Source organism: Chiloscyllium plagiosum, unplaced genomic scaffold, assembly GCF_037043375.1.
Source record: "Chiloscyllium plagiosum isolate Xiang-an unplaced genomic scaffold, Cpla_swu_hap1 HiC_scaffold_7, whole genome shotgun sequence".
NCBI classification, from domain to species: domain Eukaryota; kingdom Metazoa; phylum Chordata; class Chondrichthyes; order Orectolobiformes; family Hemiscylliidae; genus Chiloscyllium; species Chiloscyllium plagiosum.
The window spans coordinates 39,852,597-39,874,575 of NW_028270145.1; the positions used below are offsets into that span (position 1 = coordinate 39,852,597).

Below are 21,979 nucleotides of genomic sequence, written 5' to 3' on the forward strand. Positions count from 1 at the left end.
AACCGCAGGGGATGAACTTGGACTTCACCAGTTTCTTCATCCCCCCTCCCCCCACCTTGTCTCAGCCGGATCCCTCCAGCCCGGCACCGCCTTCCTGACCTGCAGTCTTCTTCTTGACCTCTCCGCCTCCATCCTACTCCGACCTATCACCCTCACCTTGACCTCTTTCCACCTATCACATTTCCAACGCCCCTCCTCCAAGTCCCTCCTCCCTACCTTTTATCTTCTCCTGCTGAACACTCTCTGCTCATTCCTGAAGAAGGGCCTGTGCCCGAAACGTCGAATCTTCTGTTCCCTGGATGCTGCCTGACCAGCTGTGCTGTTCCAGCAATAAAGTTTCAACTTTGATCTCCAGCATCTGCAGACCTCACTTTCTCCCTGTACAATGATAACAAAACATCCCTGCTTCTGGATTCAAACCCTCTCACTGTGAAGGCCAACATAGTATTTGCCTCCTTCACTGCCTGCTGCACTTGCATACTTGCTTTCATTGACGAATATTTGAGGACACCCAGGTCTCATTGCACTTTCCCTCTCTCCATTTATAGCTGTTCAGATAATGATCGGCTTTTGTATTTTTTTGTTGCTACCAAAGTGGCCAACGCACATTTATCCACATTATAATGAATCTGCCATGCATTTGCCCATTCACTCAAAGGCTGTCAAAATCACACAAGCAACTCAGCATCCTTGCCTTGGTTCACTGTCTTATGTAGATTTGTGTCATTTGTAAATCTGGGGATATTACTGTACATTTAATTCCCTTATCTAAATCAGTAATATATATCGTATTGATCCCTGCATTGCCCCATTAGTCACTGCCTGTCATTTGGAAAAAAAAAACATTTGTTCCTTCATTTTGTTTCCTGTCGGTGCACCAACTTTCTATCTGTCTCAATACACCGCCCCGAATGCTTTAATTTTACACATTAATTTCTTATGTGGGACTCTGTTGAAAATCTTCTGAAAGTTCAAATAAACTATATCCACTGACTCCCCCATCATCAACTCTGTGAGTTGCATTCTGAAAGATTTCCAGTAGATTTGTCAAACGTGATTTCTCTTTTGTAAATGCATGCTGATTCTGTCCAATCTGACCACTTCTTTCTAAGAGCTCTTCCATTAGTTCTTTTATAATGGACTCTAACAATTGTCCCATATATATATTATATATATATATATAATATATATATCTTCCTTGAATTCAGTACTATCTCTACTTTCCTTTGTTCACCACCATTGTGTCACAATTTCACTTTTAACCTGCCTTTGTGCGTCTGTGGTCCTCATTTACTTTCATAATATGAGAGAAAATTTAATCCATAGGTAACCAAAACTGAGTCAACCCCTTTTCATTCAGGAGGCGTGGGCATTACTGGCTGGCCAGCATTTATTGCCTGTCCCTAGTTGCCCATGAAGTGGTGGTGAGTTGCCTTTCTGAACCCGTTGCAGTCCACAATGCTCTTCGGGAGGGAATACCAGGATTTTGACGCAGTGACAGTGAAGGAATGGCAATATATTTTCAAGTCAGGATGTGCAGTAACTTGGAGGGGGCCTTACAGGTTGTGATGTGAGGAGAATGGAAATAAATGTCTGCACAATAGGTACTCGGAATCCTTTCCAACAGCAAAAGAAAAAGAAAAATCAAATTTATCCTCAGTTAATTACCTCATGATGTTCCTAAATACTTGAAAGTATTTGTGACAAATAGTCAGGGCTGTAATGTAGTCTAAAATCCTGAATCAGGGGCCAGGTTTCTGTCTCACAAGCAGTGTCTCCCACTTGATCTGTCCTGCCCTTCAACTTGATTTAAGTTTGACAGACCTTAGTAAGTTCTGACAGATTCCTCCCGGCAGATGGGTGTAAAATTTGTTTGCATGTTTTACTCATAGCTTTTGGCATCCCACAGCTGAGGTCAGCGAATTGACAGCAGGAGAAAGAACGGAGCTGCAACATCTGATCTCAGTGGACTGAAGTTACGATGGGCTGTTGTTGAAGGGAACCCATAGAAGCATTGAAATTTAACCAGTGATAGGCTACTGGATTCAAAGAAAGCGTTAGACAAAAGATGGTCAAGCAGTGGCTCTCTAAGGAGCAAAGGAAGTAGTAAGTTTAACAAATGCATCCACAAATGAACGCTCAGTGTGCCTCATAAACCTTTCTGTTTTTAAAACATATTGTATGCATTGTGCTATGTTTGTATGTGTGTGTGTGTATATTCTGTGCTGTCAGTTGGTGTGTGCGTTGTACCCCATTGAGTGCACATGTGCATCAGTGCTCTATGTCTCTAGGTATTAGAGTCCATACCTTTTTTTCTGTGCGAGGGTTCATGGCTCACCCCTGTGTGGGTTTGTGAGCCCTGTTTTCAATTATACTGTGACCTGTGTCTCTGTGTGAGATTTATATTTTTCCTATTTGTGTGTGAGATTTTCTTTTATGTGAGTTAATTTCTGTGTGTCTTTGTATATATATGTGTGTAGTTTTATCTGAGTCTATGTGTATTTGTGTATGCTAATGCTTGTGTGTGGTGGCATCGTGGCTCAGTTTGATTCCAGCCTCAGGCGACTGTCTGTGTGAAGTTTGCACTTTTTCCCATGCATATGTGGGTGTCCTCTCGGTGGTCTAGTTTTCTCCCACAGTCCAAAGGTGTGCAGGTTAAGTAATTTGGCCATGCTAAATTGCCTGTAGTGTTCAGGGCTGTGTAGGTTAGGTGCATTAGTCAGGGATAAATATAGGGGAATGGGTCTGAGTGGGTTATTCTTTGGAGGGTCAGTGTGGACTTGTTGGGCTGAAGGGCCTGTTTTCACACTGTAGGGATTTTATGATTTGTGTCTATGTGTGTGTGTTGTATTTCTGCATGTGTGTTTGTATTGCGTATGTGTATATGTATGTGTCTATGCATGTGTATATTTGTGTGACTGCATCTGCCTGGGATGCCAGCACCGATATTAGCATTAACATAAAACAAAGAACTGCAGATGTTGGAGATCAGAAACATAAACAGAAAATGCTGGAGAAACTCAGCATGTCTGACAGCTTCTACGGAGAGAAAGCAGAGTCAAAGATACCAGTATACCCTTCTTCTGAAGATTGCCACATTGCGATGTACGTAGATGTGTCTTTGTGGAAAGGATAAATGAAGGATGTTAAATTAGAAACCAGGTGGAGGCTGAGGTGGGCTTGAAAATAAGGGATTGAAAGTAAACAAAAAGAAAATGTAGAATAATCAGAAATCGCACTTCAGTTGCTGCAGGTAAAGCCACACTGACTTTAATAATAAGTCAAGTAATAAAACTGGGAAAAAGAGAGGAAAACAATGTACGAGTGAAACATTCAAGCATGAAGGTCAGGTTAGGGTATGTAACTCCAATTCCTCCTACAGTCCAATGTGCAGGTTAGGTGAATTGGCCATGCTAAATTGCCTGTACTATTAGGTGAAGGGGTAAATGTAGGGGAATGGGTCTGGGTGGATTGTGCTTCGGTGGGTCGGTGTGGACTTGTTGGGCCGAAGGGCCTGTTTCCACACTGTAAGTAATCTAATCTCTAATCTCAAACATTCTTTAATAAACGAGAAACAAATTGGATGGATTGCAGGTGGAAATTCAAATTGGAGAGTGTGATGTGGCAGCAAGGTGATTATGACTGGGATCAGGGAGGTGACAAGCCTTTTGCAATTAAGAATCAAATTGCTTCAATAGAAAAACAGGGGAGCAGACAGCCTCAAAAATATTAGTAGAATTAAGAAATAGCAAAGAATTTTTTGAGATGGCAGATTATTAATGCAAAGGGTCAACCAGCAAAGGCAGAGTGGTTTCCATTGGATTTTTACTTTCATATAACTTAAATTAGAGCTTAAAACCTCAGATTGGGAGTGGGCATTTGAGTCTGTTTGTGATTGTTTATTGGAGTGGTGACAAGGACCAGACTGAATCAAACATTGTAACAAGTTTTAGTCAAAGCAGTCACACCATATGAACATTTACATAATAATATTCATCAAATGACAGCAGTTGAAAAGGCAACAAGGTTCCACATGGTAGGCTGCTCTGGAAGTTCAGATCGCTTGGAATCCAGGGGGAGCTGGCAAATTGGATACAGAATTGGCTTGAATAGGAAGCAGAGGGTAATAGTGGAAGGATGCTTGTCAGTTTGCTGATGACACTTAAATAGGTGGTATCATGGACAGTGAGGTAGGTTATCAGAAATTGCAGCAGGACCTTGATCAGCTGGGGGAGTGGGCCAAAAAATGGCAAATGGAGTTTAATACAGATGAAAGTGTGAGGTGTTGCATTTTGGAAAGTCAAATCAAGGTAGGAGTTTCATGGTGAATGGTAGGGCCTTAAAGAGTATCGGGATCTTGGAGTTCAGGTTCACAGTTCTCTGAAAGTGGAGTCGCAGGCTGACAGGATAGTGAAGAAGGCTTTTAGCACACTGGCCTTCATTAGCCAGGGCATTGAGTTGGGAAGTTATGTTGCAGTTATACAGGACATTGATGAGACTGCACTTGAAGTATTATGTTCAATTTTGGTCACCTTGTTGTAGGAAGGATGTTATTAAACTAGAAAGAGTGCAAAAGAAATTTACAAGGATGTTGTCAAGACTCAGTGGTCTGAGTTATAAGGAGAGGTTTGACAGGCTGGGACTTTTTCCTTAGAGCATACGGAGACTGAAGAGGGATGTCATAGAAGTGTATAAGATCATGAGAGGCATGGATAAGGTGAATGCACTCAGTCTTTTTACCTGGGTTGGGGAATTGTGCATCAGAGGGCATCAGTTTAAGGTTAGAAGAGAAAGAATAAAAGGGAACCTGATGGACAGCTTTTTTACACATAAGGAATGAGCTGCCAGTGGAAGTGGTTGAGGCAGGTACATTAACAGTATTTCAAAGACATTTGGATACATGGATAAGAAAGGATTAGAAGGATTTGGCCTAAGTGCAGGGAATTGGGGTTAGCGTGGATGGATATTTTGGTCGCCATGGACCAGTCTCTGTGCTGTAGGACTCTATGACCCAAACTTTAGAAGCAAATGCTCAGCCTAAGTTTTCGCTGCAGTAGTGGAAGCTCTGAGTTGGGTCAGCTCCTGGACCCATGGTGAGAAGAAGCCTGGATGTTTGGGTTTTCATTCCAGAAGGCAAGTGGAAATTGGAGTTATGGCTTCACAGCTGCCAGCTTGGGCGGGGTTGGGAGGGCAGGGGTGCGGGAAGATTTTCATTGGCAGTGTTTGCTACTCATGGAAGCCGGCTGGGTGAATTGCTCACATTGATGATCAGGCATTCGTCAAAGCCATAAAATTAAGATTGAAAACAAAATCACCCCAGACACCCTATCACTACCCATGTTCCATCCTTTGACATTTCACACTCTGGACACCATTTGTCCTTACTTCCTTCCTGCCAACTGGCCCAGTATCCAATAGGGATAGACCCCTTTGCAAACATGCTGAGGTTAAAGAAAATATTTAGAATGTTTTTTAAAAAAACCTGATGACAAGAAAAATGTTCAGTACAGTTTACTCCATTTAATCTCATACGTTAAAAAAAGTGTTGTAATACTTATAAATAAGAATAAGAGTACTCATGTGAATGTACAATATTGGGGCAAAGCTAACAAAGACAATCTGAGGTAGGAGCTGGGGCTTGTAGATTGGGGCACTTGTTTGAGGGTAAATACTCTTCTGTTATGTGAGAATCTTTTAAAGGTCAGTTGATTAGAGTTCAGGACCAGCATGTTCTTGTGAAAGTGAAGGGTAAAGATGGAAAGATTTGGAACTTTAGATAACAAGAGCTTTCTTAATCAAAAATCTTTCGCCTCTGCCCTATTAACTTGTATTGCCACCTTCAGGGATTTGTGGACCAGCACCTCAAGATCTCTGGTCCCCTGAGCTATCTGATGTCCTGCCATTTATTGAGTACTCCCTTGTCTCCCTTTTTCCAAAGTACACCAGCTCACATTTATCAGGGCTAAATTCCATCTGCCTGTCTGACTAATCCATTAATATTCTCCTGTAACGTAACACCTTCTCTTCACTGTCAAACACCTGGCTAATCTTTGTGTCATCTGTGAACTTAGCATCCACCCAGACCCCGCCCCGCAATGTCGTCTACATCATTTATGAATATCATGAACAGTAAGAGACCCAGAACTTATCCCTGTGGACACCACTGCACACTGGCCTCCAGTCACATAAGCAGCCTTCACCACCACTCTCTGTCTCTTACCATCAGGCCAATTGTGGATCTAAATTGTGAAGCTACTTGGGTCTTATGAGCTTTTATCTTCTTTATCAGCCTCCCATTTGGGATCTTGTAAAAAGCCTTGCTGGAATCCATATAAACTACATCAACTGCACTATCCTCATCAAAATATTTGGCCACCTCCTCAAAACATTCTACCAGATTTGTTTGGCATGACCACCTTCTGACAGTGCAAGTGTAAGATACTTGAAAAACCAACACTCAAATGTCTACAGTGATGCCCAAAAGACTGAAAACAGGACATTATCTTTGAAAATAAGGAAATTGTGGGGCTGTGAGAAAATTGCTTGAGGAAGGAAGGGGGAATGAATGCAAATCAGGAATTTGCCAAAATTAACCTAAGTTAAATAACAGTAAGAAACTCAAATGCCTGAGGAATGGAATACCGCTGCCTGTCAAGTAAAAGCTGCAGTGGGTCCTCTCTTGACAGAAGTCAGCTAAACATAGAAAGCTGATTGACAATAGCAAGTGGCACATGGCAAATAGCGTCATAAGTTAACTTTGGGAGATTGGCTGCTGTTACATTTCATCAATGTTGTCTGTACTTTTACTCCTGTTCTCAGCTGCATGGCTGAGAATTGCAGATGGCACACTCTCTGCATCAGCTCCTAAAAGCACTGCTATTCCACAACTCTCCTTTCCCCAACAGGCTGGAAGCAGATAGCGGGAGATGGCCAAATTCCACCCTGTATATTAAACATGCACAAAACAAGGGTTAAACACTTTCGATATGGATTTGCAGCTCATTCCAGCACCAAATGCCCAATTTCCATCTTAGGGATGGGGTATTTCCTAGCTTAGGTGTGCTTAGAGCCCCAAACATGTAATTCTCTTTTTGAACTGATGGGACAAGGAGTGCAGGAAAGATTAAAGCCCATTGTGGATCAAATAGGGGATGCCGCATGTCAAGGTAGGCTGGTCAAGAAGCCTTTCCTTGTACACTTCATCCCAGTTGTGGTTTTGACTGTCAGGCCTGCTAACCTCAGCACTCACTCTTCTCACAACTCTCTATGCCCTATCCTTGCCAATCCTACCAACCCACTTATCCTCAATGGCTTGCTCCATTAATCCCCATAGCCACACACTGTGCCTTTGTCAAATCTCGCCAAGCTATGCCCCACGCCCCCACCATTCTTCCCCTGTCATCACTTAATGCAGTGGTGGTGGGGATGGATTGGACGTTGATGCATGGCATGGAAATTGTGCATCACCCTATCCTCAAATCCACGAATGGAGGACAGTATAGAATCCAGCCCATGGATTTGAAGTCCAGGAAACAAAGGAGTTTGTTGCACCTTTGTATTGTATTGTTTGATGTTATACCCCACAACAAGATATTAAGATTGTTTATAGCCCCAGTTGATGCTGTTGAAATGCAAGAGAAAGGTGTTGTACCTTTGATATGAACATTTCACAGAGTGAAGTTACTTCATGTTGCACTGTGTATAAGATAACTGAAAATACTCCATTCCAATGTCACCTTTATGAGTCAGTGTTGGTGCCAATGCTGTCTCTCTCTCTCTCTCTTTCTGTCTCTCTCTGAGTTTCCCTGGGCGGCCTTGGTTGAAATATGAAACTGGGCGTAGTTTGCAGATGAGCTATTTGACCATGAAAGGTGTCAGTTGGGGGCGAGGTTACAGGGCATGGGGAGCCCGCATCTGGAGTACAGTGTATTGTGCTGGTCACTGTATTTACAGAAGGATGCTAATGCATTGGAAGCAGTTCTGAGAAGGTTTAGAACATAGAACAGTACAGCACAGAACAGGCCCTTCAGCCCACGATGTTGTGCCGATCACTGATCCTCATGTATGCACCCTCAAATTTCTGTGACCATATGCATGTCCAGCAGTCTCTTAGATGTCCCCAATGACCTTGCTTCCACAACTGCTGCTGGCAACGCATTCCATGCTCTCACAACTCTCTGTGTAAAGAACCCGCCTCTGACATCCCCTCTATACTTTCCTCCAACCAGCTTAAAACTACGACCCCTCATGTTAGCCATTTCTGCCCTGGGAAATAGTCTCTGGCTATCGACTCTATCTATGCCTCTCATTATCTTGTATACCTCAATTAGGTCCCCTCTTCTCCTTTTCTCCAAGGAGAAAAGTCCGAGCTCAGTCAACCTCTCTTCATAAGATAAGCCCTCCAGTCCAGGCAGCATCCTGGTAAACCTCCTCTGAACTCTCTCCAAAGCATCCACATCTTTCCTATAATAGGGCGACCAGAACTGGATGCAGTATTCCAAGTGCGGTCTAACCAAAATTTTATAGAGCTGCAACAAGATCTCACAACTCTTAAACTCAATCCCCCTGTTAATGAAAACCAAAACACCATATGCTTTCTTAACAACCCTATCCTTAATCCTGTACTCAGCTTTCAAATTCGACCTTCCAAAATGCATCACCTCGCATTTATCCAGGTTGAACTCCATCTGCCACCTCTCAGCCCATCTCTGCATCCTGTCAATGTCCCGCTGCAGCCTGCAACAGCCCTCTATACTGTCAACGACACCTCCAACCTTTGTGTCGTCTGCAAACTTGCTGACCCATCCTTCAATCCCCTCATCCAAGTCATTAATAAAAATTACAAACATTAGAGGCCCAAGGACAGAGTCCTGTGGAACACCACATACCACTGACTTCCAGGCAGAATATTTTCCTTCTATTACCACTCGCTGTCTTCTGTTGGCCAGCCAATTCTGTATCCAGGCAGCTAAGTTCCCCTGTACCCCATTCCTCCTGACCTTCTGAATGAGCCTACCAAGGGGAACCTTATCAAATGCCTTGCTGAATTCCATATACACCACTTCCACAGCTCGACCCTCATCAGCTTTTCTGGTCACATCCTCAAAGAATTCGATAAGGTTTGTGAGGCATGACCTGCCCCTCACAAAGCCATGTTGACTGCATTTAATCAAGCCATGCTCTTCCAGATGGTCATAAATCCTATCCCTCAGAATCCTTTCTAACACCTTGCAGACGACAGACGTGAGACTGACTGGTCTGTAATGCCGGGGATTTCCCTATTTCCTTTCTTGAAGAGAGGAATTACATTTGCCTCTCTCCGGTCCTCAGGTACGAGTCCAGTGGAGAGCGAGGATGCAAAGATCTTCGCAAGTGGCGAAGCATTTGCATTTCTCGTTTCCCAAAGCCAGCCGAGGACAAATCTGGTCCGGGCCTGGCGACTTGTCAATCTTAATGTTTGACAAAATTGTCAGCACATCAGCTTCTTCTATCTTTATCCATTCCAGCATGCACACCTGCTCTTCAAAGGTTTCATTCACTACAAAGTTCGTTTCTTTCGTAAAGACAGAAGCAAAAAACTCATTTAGGGCTTCCCCTACCTCCTCAGACTCCACACACAAGTTCCCTATGCTATCCCTGATCGGCCCTACTCTTTCTTTGACCATTCTCTTATTCCTCACATAAGTGTAAAATGCCTTTGTGTTCTCCCTAATCCGTTCTGCCAAGACTTTCTCGTGCCCCCTCCTGGCTCTCCTCAGACCATTTTTGAGCTCCTTCCTCGCCTGCCTGTAATCCTCCAGAGCTGAGCTTGACCCTAGCTTCCTCCACCTTTTTCCTTTTGACGAGAAGCTCCACCGCTCTCGTCATCCAAGGTTCCTTTACCTTACCACTTCTTGCCTGTCTCAGAGGGACATATTTATTCATCACTTGCAACCACTGTTCCTTAAACAGTCTCCACATGTCTATAGTGCCTTTACCATGGAACAATTGCTCCCAATCCATGCTTCCTAACTCATGTCTAATCGCATCATAGTTTCCTCTTCCCCAATTAAATATCCTCCCATTTTGCCTCATCCTCTCCTTCTCCATAGCTATGTAGAATGTGAGGCAGTTGTGGTCACTATCACCAAAATGCTCTCCCACCACAAGATCTGATACCTGCCCGGCTCGTTTCCGAGCACCAAGTCTAGAATGGCCTCTCCCCTCGTCGGCATGTCAACGTTCTGAGTTAGGAAACCCTCCTGAACACACCTTACAAAAACAGCTCCATTCAAATCTTCTGCTCGAAGGAGGTTCCAATCAATATTGGGAAAGTTAAAGTCACCCATTACAACAACCCTACTACGTCCTCACTTTTCCAAAATCTGCCGACCTATGCTTTCTTCCATCTCCCTGCTGCTATTGGGGGGCCTGTAGTGAACCCCTAACGAGGTGACTGCTCCCTTGCTGTTCCTAATTTCCACCCATACTGACTCAGTAGGCAGACCTTCCTCGACAATGGAAGCTTCTGTAGCTGTGATACTCTCTCTGATTAGTAGTGCTACACCCTCTCCTCTTTTTCCCCCCTCCCTATTCTTTTTAAATGCTCTAAACCCTGGAATATCCAGCAACCATTCCTGCCCCTGAGAAACCCATGTCTCTGTTATGGCCACAACATCATAGCACCAGGTACTGATCCATGCACTAAGTTCATCACTTTTATTCCTGATACTCCTTGTGTTAAAGCAAACACACTTTAACTGATCCCTTGGTTCTTTCCCAGGAAAATCCTTCCCACTATCTGGTCTACCTCTTGCTATTGCCTCATCTGCATCAATTCTCACCTCCGGTATACAGCTCAGGTTCCCACCCCCCTGCCATACTAGTTGAAACCCTCTCGAACTACTCGAGCAAACCTTCCACCCAGGACATTGGTCCCCTTCCAGTTCAGATGCAACTCGTCTTTCTTGTACAGGTCCCACCTTCCCCAGAAGGCATCCCAATTATCTACTAGACTGATATCTGAAAGGAGTGGATTGCCTTATGAGGAAAGGCGAGACAGACCAGGGCTGTATCCTCTGGAGTTTAGAAGTGTCAGAGGTGACTTAATTGACATGTAAAAGATCCTGGGGGATCTGAACCGAATAGATGTGGAAAATATGTTTCCTTATATGGGAGAATCTAGAACTAAGGGTCATAAGTTTAAAATTAAAAATCTTAAAGGCACACCTTTAAGACAGAGATGAGGAAACATGTTTTCTCTCAAAGATCACGTATCTTTGGAAGTCCTTTGGATGCCAGATCTATAAATATTTTTAAGGTATACATAGCTAGATTCTTGATAATCAAGGGGATGAAAGGCTATTGGTATTATGCAGGAATGAGGAGCCGAGGTTAAAAATCAGATCAGTCATGATCTTATTGAAAAGCAGAACACAGTAAAAAGGTTGAGTTTGTTGTTTGTGTGCTACAGCAGTGCAAACCAGTCTTCATTTTCATTGATCTGTTACAGAGTGGCATCAATGAGCTGCAGTGAGGACTAGGAAACCAAACATGGATTAGTTGTAGGATCCAGTCCCACTCCTGGTTCAATCAACTAACTCAATGGTAGCTGATGAAGGATTTTGGTCTCTTCGACAATGTAAGAGGCAATGGGAAAATTCTCCTCTTCTTTCTCAGCAGGAGGTGACCATGTTCACATCGATGTTGCAGTCTCAAAAATGGTGATTTCTTACTTTCACTCATGCCCTTGGAGTAGTGGGATATAGGCAAACCCCACCAATCATCACAGATGAATGTGATCAGGATCTAAGGAAAAACCTAGTTTCTTAATACGTTTAATACTCACAGTTAACCACTTAATTCTATTACAGACATCCACAGAATGCGTCTGCTGATGTAATTCATGAAATAATTGAATCAATGACAATGAGGATTCTGGATTTTGTTCTGATTTTTATCCTGAGTAAGTATACAAAAAGCAATTTCATTAAACTATCCAGATTCAACTTCAGAAAATAATTGGTTTTCCTGCTTTCCCTGTCTGGTAACTGCTCGATCACCTCAGTAATTGTAATTTCTCTTCCTGACTTGGTTAATGTTCTGATACAATCAGTGACTTTGCCCTCCTTGAAGTTAACAGTGAGTCAAGGAGGAATTTCCATTTGAAAATGCCTACTTCCAGAAAGAGAATACGCAAATCTTAGCAGGACTTATACACTTAATGGTAAGGTCCTGGGAGCGTTACTGAACAAAGAGACCTTGGAGTGCAGGTTCATAGCTTCTTGAAAGTAGAGTCGCAGTTGGATAGGATAGTGAAGAAAGCATTTGGTATGCTTTCCTTTATTGGCCAGAGCACCTCAGGAGTTGCAAGGTCATGTTGCAGCTGTACAGGACACTTTTGGAATATTACGTGCAATTCTGGTCTCCTTCCTATCGGAAAGATGCTGTGAAACTTGAAAGGGTTCAAAAAAGATTTAGAAGGATGTTGCCAGGGTTGGAAGGGTTATAGGGAGAGGCTGAACAGGCTGGGGCTGTTTTCCTTGGAGTGTTGGAGGCTGAGGTTTACAAAATTATGAGGGGCTTGATTTTACCTGGGGTGGGGGAGTCCAGTACTAGAGACCATGGGTTTAGGGTAAGAGGGGAGAGATATAAAAGGGACCTAAAGGGCAACCTTTTCATGCAGAGGGTGGTGCATGAATGGAATGAGCTGCCAGAGGAAGGGGTGGTGGCTGGTACAGCATTTAAAGGGCATATGAATAGGAAGAGTTGAGAGGGATATGGGCCAAGTGCTGGCAAATGGGACTAGATTAGGTTGGGATATCTGGTCGGCATGGACAAGTTGGACCAAAAGGTCCGTGCTGTACATCTCAATGACTCTATGACTCAATGCATAACCTTAACTTTATAATTTTCCACACTGGATTCCATTTGCCAATTTTTTCCCTAATCTCCGAGCCTGAGTAAGCCCTTCTGCAGCCTCCCCACTTCCTCAACTCTACCTGTCCTTCCACCTATCTTTGTGTCATCTGAAAACTTAGCGACAATGCCTTCAGTTCCTTGGTCTGAATCATTTATGTATACCATGTAAAGTTGCGGTTCCAACACAGACCCTGCAGAACTCCACCCGTTACTAGCTGCCATTCTGAAAAAGATCCCTTTATCCCTACTTTCTGCCTTTTGCCAGTCAGCCAATCCTTTGTCCGTACCTGTAACACCAGGGACTCTTATATATTAGCTTCCTGTGTGGAACCTCGTGGAAATCCAAATTAAAAGTTTTCTGCAAATCCAAATCAATCATGTTCATTAGCAGTCTTTTGTCTAACTTGCCTGTTACCTCCTCAAAGGATTCTAACAGAATTTTAAGGCACAACCTTTCCTTGACAAAGCCTTGCTGACTCCATCTCAGTTTACCATGTACTGCCAAGTACTCCGCAATCTCATCTTTAATAATGGTGTCTAAAAGCTGACCAATGACCAAGGTCAGGCTAACTGTTTCCTAACCTCTGCTTTCGTCCCTTCTAAAGCTGAATGTTAAATTAGGCACTCTGGGAGGATCCCTGATTCCAGTGATTCCTGAATGAGCACCACCAATGCCTTCACAATCTCCTCAGCGATTTATTTCAGTAATCAATTTCCTTTAGGACATCACGGTGTCTCCGTGGTTAGCACTACTGCTTCACAGCATCAGGAACCCAGGTTTGATTCCACCCTCAAGCAACTATGTGGAGTTTGCACATTCTCCCCGTGTCTGCATGACTTTCTGCCAGGTGCTCTGGTTTCCTCTCACTGTCCAAAGATGTGCAATTTAGGTCGATTTGCCATGCTAAATTATCCAGAGTGTTCAGGAATGTATCAGTTAGGTGTATGAGCCATGAGAAATGCAGGTTTACAGGGATAGGGTAAGGGAATGGTACTGGGTGAGATGCTCTTTGGTGGATTGGCGTGGACTTGTTGAGCCAAATGGCCTGTTTCCTCATTGTAGTGATTCTAAGATGTAGTCCATCTGGTTTACAAAGTTAAAAATCACACAACACCAGGTTATAGTCCAACATGTTTAATTGGAAGCACACTAGCTTTCGGAGTGCCACTCCTCGATGAAGGAGCTCCGAAAGCTAGTGCTTCCAATTAAACCTGTTGTGTGATTTTTAATTTTGTACACCCCAATCCAACACCGGCATCTCCAAATCATCCATCTGGTTTGGGTGAATTATCCATTTTCAGAACTCTCGGCTTCTGCAGCACCTTCTCCTTAGTGATGGTCACAACATTCCCTCTGCTCCCTGACTCTCTTGAAGTTCTAGAAGGCTGTTGGTGTCTTCCACTGTGTAAACTGATGCAAAGGGCCTATTCAATTCCTCTGCCATTTATTTGCTCTGCATTACTACTTCTCCAGCCTCATTTTTCAGCAGTTCAATTTCCACTCTTGCCTCTCTCTTACCTATTACATCTCTAAACAAATGTCATTTTTATTAGCTAGCTTACTGTCATATTTCATCTTCTCCATCCTTATTACTTTTTTAGTTATCCTCTGCTGATTGTTAAAGGCTTCCCACTAATCTTCACTGCTTTTTCTTTTACGTTTGCTTTTCTGCCTTCTCTGACTTCCCTTGCCAGCTGTGAATGCCCTTGGTATGTTCCTTATTCCTTGGGATGATTTCTCTTTTGCAACACACACCTGGAGTTAGATAACTGAATAGTCCCCCCACCGCTAACATATCAAAGTGAATTTTGGACAGACCTGAGCTCTCCACTATTTAGTGAATCAAGATTAAATTGTAACCAATCTGTCCACATGCTATAAAGGTATATTCTATTTGAATTGTTGCAGCACTCTAAGAGACCATTCAGCCGCTGTCTGTAGAATTAGAATCCCTACAGTGTGGAAACATGCCCTTCGGCCCAACAAGCCGACACTGACCTTCTGATGAGTAAACCACCCAGACCCATTCCCTACTTAATATATTTACCTTAACCTACACATCCCTGTACACCATGGGCAATTTAACATGGCTTATTCACCTAATCTGCACACCTTTGGACTGTGGGAGGAAACCAGAGCACCTAAAGGAAACCCACACAGGCACAGGGAGAGTGTGCAAATCCACACAGACAGTTGCTTGAAGATGGAATCAAACCCAGGTCCCTGGTATTGTGAGGAGCAGTGCTAACCACTGAGCCATTGTGCTGCCCTAAACTGGCTCTGCAAAGAAGCATTATGACTTAGTATCATACTTCCGCCTTTTCCCCTGTAACCTTTGCATGTTGTTTCTCTTCAATTAACCATTCAATCTCCTCTTGAAGGCTTCAATTGAATCTGCCTCCACCACATTTGCAGGCAATGCATACAATATATCATGCAAATCATAAAATCCCTCCAATGCAGAGAAAGGCCATGCGGCTCATTGTAACACACCGAGCCTCCGAAGAGCATCCCACTTAATCCCTGTAACCACCCCGTTACTGTGGCTCATCCATAGAGCGTGCACATCCCTGGACAGGAAAGGGCAATTTAACTTGGTGAATCCATCTAACCTGCACATCCTCGGACTGTGAGAGGAAACTGGAGCACCCGTTGGAAACTCATGCAGACATGGGGAGAATGTGCAAACTCCACATCATTACCCAAAGCTGGGATAGAACCCAGGTCCCTGGCACTGTGCCATCCCTAAATCAATTTATATTGGTGCTCTCCCATTCTTGTTTGTTTTCTGAGCCCAGCCTAGTGGTATTACCCCTTTGCAGTTACAAGTGACATAACCCCTTGTCACTAGTTCAGGGACATTACTCCTTGCAGTCCAATAATATTACTCCTTTGTAATTACAAGTCTAGTGACAATACACCTTTACAGTTACTAGTGAAGTGACATTACCCCTTTGCATTTGCTAGTTCAGTGACATTTGCAGTCACTAGCCCAGTAGGATTATCTCTTTGCGGTTATCAGCCCAAGTGATATTCACCCTTTGCGGATATTAGTACAGTGATATGACTCATTTGCATTCACTAGTCTAGTCACAGTACTGCTATGCAGATTCTAGTCCAGTGATATTACTCCTTTGTAATTACAAGCTTAGTGACATTACCCCTTTGTACTCACTAGTCCAGTGACATTACTCCTTTGCAGTTTCCAGTCAAAGAACAAGAACATAGAACAAAGCAAAGTCCAGCCCTTCAGCCGTCCAAGCCTGTGCTATTCATCATCCCCTAAGTAAACTAAAAAAAAAACCAACCTACTGTCCTTATTCGGTCTCTATCCCTCTATTGCCTCCCTATTCATGTAACCATCCAGGTGCCTCTGAAATGATTAGTAGTGTCTGCTTTCACCATCTCTTCTGGTAATGTGTTTCAGGCTCCTACCGCTTTCTGTGTGGAAGGCTTCCCTCACACATCTCCCTTAAATTTTCCCCTTCTCACCTTGATCCTGTGCCCTCCTTATAATTGAAACTTCAACCCTGGGGAAAAAACTCCTGACTCTCCACCCTATCTATGCCTCTCATCATTTTGTAGCCCTCTCTTAGGTCTCCTCTCATTTCATTCCAGTGAAAACAGTCCTGGTCTTCTTAACCTTTCCTCATAGCCAATACCCTCAAGACCAGACAACGTTGTGGTGAACCTTCTCTGCACTGTCTCTGCACTCTGCACTTGTAGTGTGGCGACTAAAACTGCACACGATACTCCAAATGCTCCCTAACATGGGTATTATACAGCTGCAAGAAAGTGAGAACTGCAGATGCTGGAGATCAAAGTGTGGAGCTGGAAAAGCACAGCCGGTCAGGCAGCATCTCATGAGCAGGAGAATTGACGTTTCGAGCATAAGCTCTTCATCAGGAATGGGACTTGTGGCCCGAAGGGGCTGAGAGATAAATGGGAAGGGGTTGGGGCTGGGGGAAAGATAGCCCGGAGATGAAGTAGGGGGTGAAGGTGATAGGCCGGAGTGGAGGGTGGAGCAGATCGGTGGGAAGGAAGACGGACAAATAGGACAGTCCAAAAGGGCGGTGCTGAGTTGAAAGGTTGGAGCTGGGATAAGGTGGGGGGAGGGGAAATTAGGTTACTTTAATTCCTTGCAGTTCCCAGTCGGTGGGTTTGTAGAAAATGTCAGTGTCAAGTCGGTCATCACTGATGGAGATGGAGAGGTCGAGGAAGGGGAGGGAGGTGTCAGAGATGGTCCAGGTAAATTTAAGGTCAGGGTGGAATGTGTTGGTGAAGTTGATGAATTGCTCAACCTCCTCGCGGGAGCACGAGGTGGCGCCAATGCAGTCATCAATGTAGCGGAGGAAGAGGTGGGGAGTGGTGCCGGTGTAATTACGGGAGATCAACTGTTCTATGTAGCCAACAAAGAGACAGGCATATCTGGGGCCCATACGTGTGCCCATGGCTACCCCAAACCCACCGACTCCCACAGCTACCTGGATTACACCTCTTCCCACCCTATCTCTTGCAAAAATGCCATCCCGTATTCCCAATTCCTCCGCCTCCGCCGTATCTGCTCCCAGGAGGACCAGTTCCACCATAGAACACACCAGATGGCCTCCTTTAGAGACCACAATTTCCCTTCCCACGTGGTTAAAGATGCCCTCCAACACATCTCGTCCACATCCCGCACCTCCGCCCTCAGACCCAACCCCTCCAACCGCAACAAGGACAGAACACCCCTGGTGCTTACCTTCCACCCTACCAACCTTCGCATAAACCAAATCATCCGCCGACATTTCTGCCACCTCCAAACAGACCCCACCACCAGGGATATATTTCCCTCCCCACCCCTCTCCGCCTTCCGCAAAGACCGCTCCCTCCGTGACTACCTGGTCAGGTCCACGCCCCCCTACGACCCACCCTCCCATCCTGGCACTTTCCGCTGCCACCACAGGAACTGTAAAACCTGTGCCCACACCTCCTCCCTCACCTCCATCCAAGGCCCTAAAGGAGCCTTCCACATCCATCAAAGTTTTACCTGCACATATCATTTATTGTATCCGTTGCTCCCGATGCAGTCTCCTCTACATCGGGGAGACTGGGGGCCTCCGAGCAGAGCGCTTCAGGAAACATCTCCGAGACACCCGCACCAATCAACCAAACCGCCCCGTGACCCAAAATTTCAATTCCCCCTCCCACTCTGCCGAGGACATGGAGGTGCTGGCCTCCTCCACCACCGCTCCCTCACCACAGACGCATGGAAGAAGAACGCCTCATCTTCCGCCTCGGAACACTTCAACCCCAGGGCATCAATGTGGATTTCAACAGTTTCCTCATTTCCCCTTCCTCATCCTAGTTTCTAACCTCCAGCTCAACGCTGTCTCCTTGACTTGTCCGGACTTGTCCGACCTGCCCAGCTCCTTTTCCACCTATCCACTCCACCCTCTCCTCCCTGACCTATCACCTTCATCTCCTCCCCCAATGACCTATTGTACTCTATGCTACTCTCTCCCCACCCCCACCCTCCTCTAGCTTTTCTCTCCACGCTTCAGGCTCTCTGCCTTTATTCCTGATGAAGGGCTTTTGCCCGAAACGTCGATTTTGCCTGTCCTCGGATTTTGCCTGTCCTCGGATGCTGCCTGAACTGCTGTGCTCTTCCAGCACCACTGATCCAGAATCTGGTTTCCAGCATCTGCAATCATTGTTTTTACCTCAGTGACATTCATTACCCATTTCCAATTACCAGTCCAGTGACATTACCTCTTAGCAGTTATTAGCCCAGTGAAATTTGCCCTTTACAGTTACTAGTCCAGTGACAATACCCCTTTGCATTTATTAGCCTAGTCACATTACTCCTTTGCAGTTTCTAGTCCAGTGATGTTATCCCATTGCAGTTAGTACCCAAGTGCTATTACTCCTTTACAGTAATTAGCCAAGTGTGATTACTCCTTTGCAGTAACTAACCATTATCTGTTTGCAGTTAGGAGCCCAGTGAGATTACTCTTCCTTCACTGTCCCTTGGTACTGGGCTGTTTGATGAGAGTCACCAAACTTATAGAAGGAGCAGCTATCATGAGCGAGGGTAGCTTTGAGGTTTAAAGGAGATAAGGTCCAATAGGCCAGGCCATTTGTGTTGAAATTAATTCGAACGTAGTACGATCTATTTGCATCTCATTCTTAAATTGATGCTTTTTTCTTTTGAAGGGACTGATGCTTTTATCAATCCTTCAACGGAGCCCCTGTGTCAAATTTCAGAAAAAGGAGTCAACATCAAAATGGACATGGCGCCACGTTCCGTCGATTACTACTTCTTACAGAGCCTGGAGTCGGATAAAATTGCAATAGACTATGCTAAGGTGGAACATAAGAACAATGCAACGTTCTACGGGGAGGCCTGGGATACAGCCTATCGTGAATGGCAGCTCAGAAAAAAGGAGCTCCAAGTTCCTGCTGGCCTCCTGGAAGAGCATGTCATCGCAATCCTGTGCTACACCCTCGACAGCCCGCCACTCTACAGCTATTTCAACATGGCTCTTCGAAACTATGGCGCCAGTGATAAAATGTATTCTGAATGTTTCCACTACAAAAGTCTGCACTACCTTCTGTCTGTGGCTCTGAGTACGTTACGGAACAGTTCTTGGGGTCCTGATCCAGGAACACAGGTCTACAGGACAATAAATAGAGAGGTTCTGGTCAGTAAAGGAGCGCATATCCGCTTTGGCCAGTTCGCTTCAACATCTCTGAGCATGCTCGAGTCAGTCTCAACATTCACAGACAAGGAATCGAGCAGCAACACACTCTTTAACATCACCACTTCCCTGGGTGTTGCCATCCAAAACTTCTCCTTCTTTCGTAGGGAAGAGGAAGTGCTCATTCCGCCGTATGAGGTGTTTAATGTGACCAATGTCATCAATTGGGAAGATGACTTTGGGGTACGAGGTGTTAACATTGTCCTGTCATCGATTGGACACAAAGAAACAGTGGTCAAACTCGAGTCAGAAGGCCCGGGACATCTTCGTGTGGTGAGGATTCAGGAACCTGTGTCTCCATTGTGGTTCTCCCTTTTGGCAGTCATCGGGCTCCTGTTGCTTGCCACTTGTATTTTTGTTTTGAAGAAACGGAAATTTATCTAATCTCCTGCTTGATTGGAGTGTGCAAAAATAGAGAAGATGCACTCACATGGCACAATAAAATTAATTCAAAATCTGCTCACTTCTCTTCCATTTGTTTAATTTATGATTCTTCCATTATCCAAGTGTCACAACAAAGATTATTAAAAATGAACATCCAGATGCATTACTTCATTTGCAGCCAGAAGTAAAAGTGTACACATACACAAAGGTAGGGAAACAGCAATAGACAAAGCTACAGACTGAGCCAGAGACACTGTTATACAGAGCAATAGACAGAGACAGAGATACAGTTACCCAAAGCTACAGACAGAGCCAGAGATACAGTTACCCAAAGCTACAGACAGAGCCAGAGATCCAGTTATACAAAGCTACAGATTGAGCCAGGGACACTGCTAAACAAAGCTGTAGACAGGTCCAGAGGTACAGTTACACAAAACTACAGACAAAACTAGAGACACAGTTACACAAAGCTACAGACAGAGCCAGAGATACAGTTACACAAAGCTATGGACAGAGCCAGAGATACAGTTACCCAAAGCTACAGACAGAGCCAGAGATACAGTTAGACAAAGCTACAGATTGAGCCAGGGACACTGCTAAACAAAGCTGTAGACAGGTCCAGAGGTACAGTTACACAAAACTACAGACAAAACTAGAGACACAGTTACACAAAGCTACAGACAGAGCCAGAGATACAGTTACACAAAGCTATAGACAGAGCCAGAGATACAGTTACACAAAGCTACAGACAGAGCCAGAGATACAATTAAACAAAGCTACAGATTGAACCAGAGATTCAGTTACACAAAGCTATAGACAGGGACAGAGACACAGTCACACAAAGCAACAGACAAAACCAGAGATGCAGTTACAGAAAATATGGACAGGGCCAGAGACACAGTTACGCAAAGCTACAGACAAAGCCAGAGACACAGTTACATAAAGCTATAGACAGAGCCAGAGATACAGTTACACAAAGCTACAGACTGAGTCAGAGACACTGTTATACAAAACTATAGACAGAGCCAGAGATACAGTTACACAAAGCTGTAGACAGAGCCAGAGATACAGTTACCCAAAGCTACAGACAGGGCCAGAGATAGTTACACAAAGCTACAGATTGAGCCAGAGACACTGTTATACAAAGCCATAGACCAGGCCAGAGGTACAGTTACACACAGCTACAGATTGAGCCAGAGACACTGTTACACAAAGCTATAGACAGAGCCAGAGATACAGTTACACAAAGCTGTAGACAGGGCCAGAGATACAGTTACACAAAACTACAGATGGAGCCAGAGACACTGTTACACAAAGCTATAAACAGAGCCAGAGATACAGTTACACAAAGCTACAGATTGAGCAAGAGATACAGTTACACAAAGCTACAGACAGGGCTACAGATACAGTTACACAAAGCTACAGAAAGAGCCAGAGACACCTATCCAGAAAGCTTCAGATTGAGCAAGAGACACTGTTATACAAAGCTATTGTCAGGGGCAAAGATACAGTTACACAAAGCTATCGACAGGGCCAGAGATACAGTTACCTAAAGTTACAGACAGAGTCAGAGACACTTTTACACAAAGATACAGGCAGAGCAAGAGACACAGTTACACAATGCTACAGAGTCAGAGATACAGTTACACAAAGATACAGACATAGCCAGAGACACAGTTACATATAGCTATAGACTGGGCCAGAGATACTGTTACACAAAAGCTATAGATAGGGTCAAAGATACAGTTACACAAAGCTACAGACAGAGTCAGAGATACAGGGACACAAAGATACAGACAGAGCCAGAGACACACTTACACAAAGTTCCAGACAGAGCCAGAGATACAGTTACACAAAGCTATAGACAGAACCAGAGATACAGTTACACAAAGCTACATTCAGAGCCAGAGACACTGTTACACAAAGCTACAGACAGGGCCAAAGACACAGTTAC

General features: G+C 44.4%; 1 protein-coding gene across 1 annotated transcript; it reads left to right on the forward strand.

Annotated features, from left to right (window-relative positions):
* The first annotated feature begins 1,939 nt into the window (after positions 1–1,939).
* LOC122552000 (erythroblast NAD(P)(+)--arginine ADP-ribosyltransferase-like) lies at positions 1,940–20,101 on the forward strand. Its single transcript, XM_043694562.2, has 3 exons — positions 1,940–2,106; positions 11,853–11,944; positions 19,097–20,101. Exons 2-3 carry the CDS (start codon positions 11,902–11,904, stop codon positions 20,023–20,025), a joined length of 972 nt encoding a protein of 323 aa, XP_043550497.1. The 5' UTR covers positions 1,940–2,106; positions 11,853–11,901; the 3' UTR covers positions 20,026–20,101.
* The last annotated feature ends 1,878 nt before the right edge of the window (positions 20,102–21,979 follow it).

Bases quoted from the DNA above. Each gene is read 5' to 3' on its own strand.
- LOC122552000 (XM_043694562.2), top strand. From the start codon at position 11,902: ATGACAATGAGGATTCTGGATTTTGTTCTGATTTTTATCCTGA. The intron at 11,945-19,096 runs GTAAGTATACAA...TTTCTTTTGAAG, and splicing joins TGTTCTGATTTTTATCCTGA to GGACTGATGCTTTTATCAAT.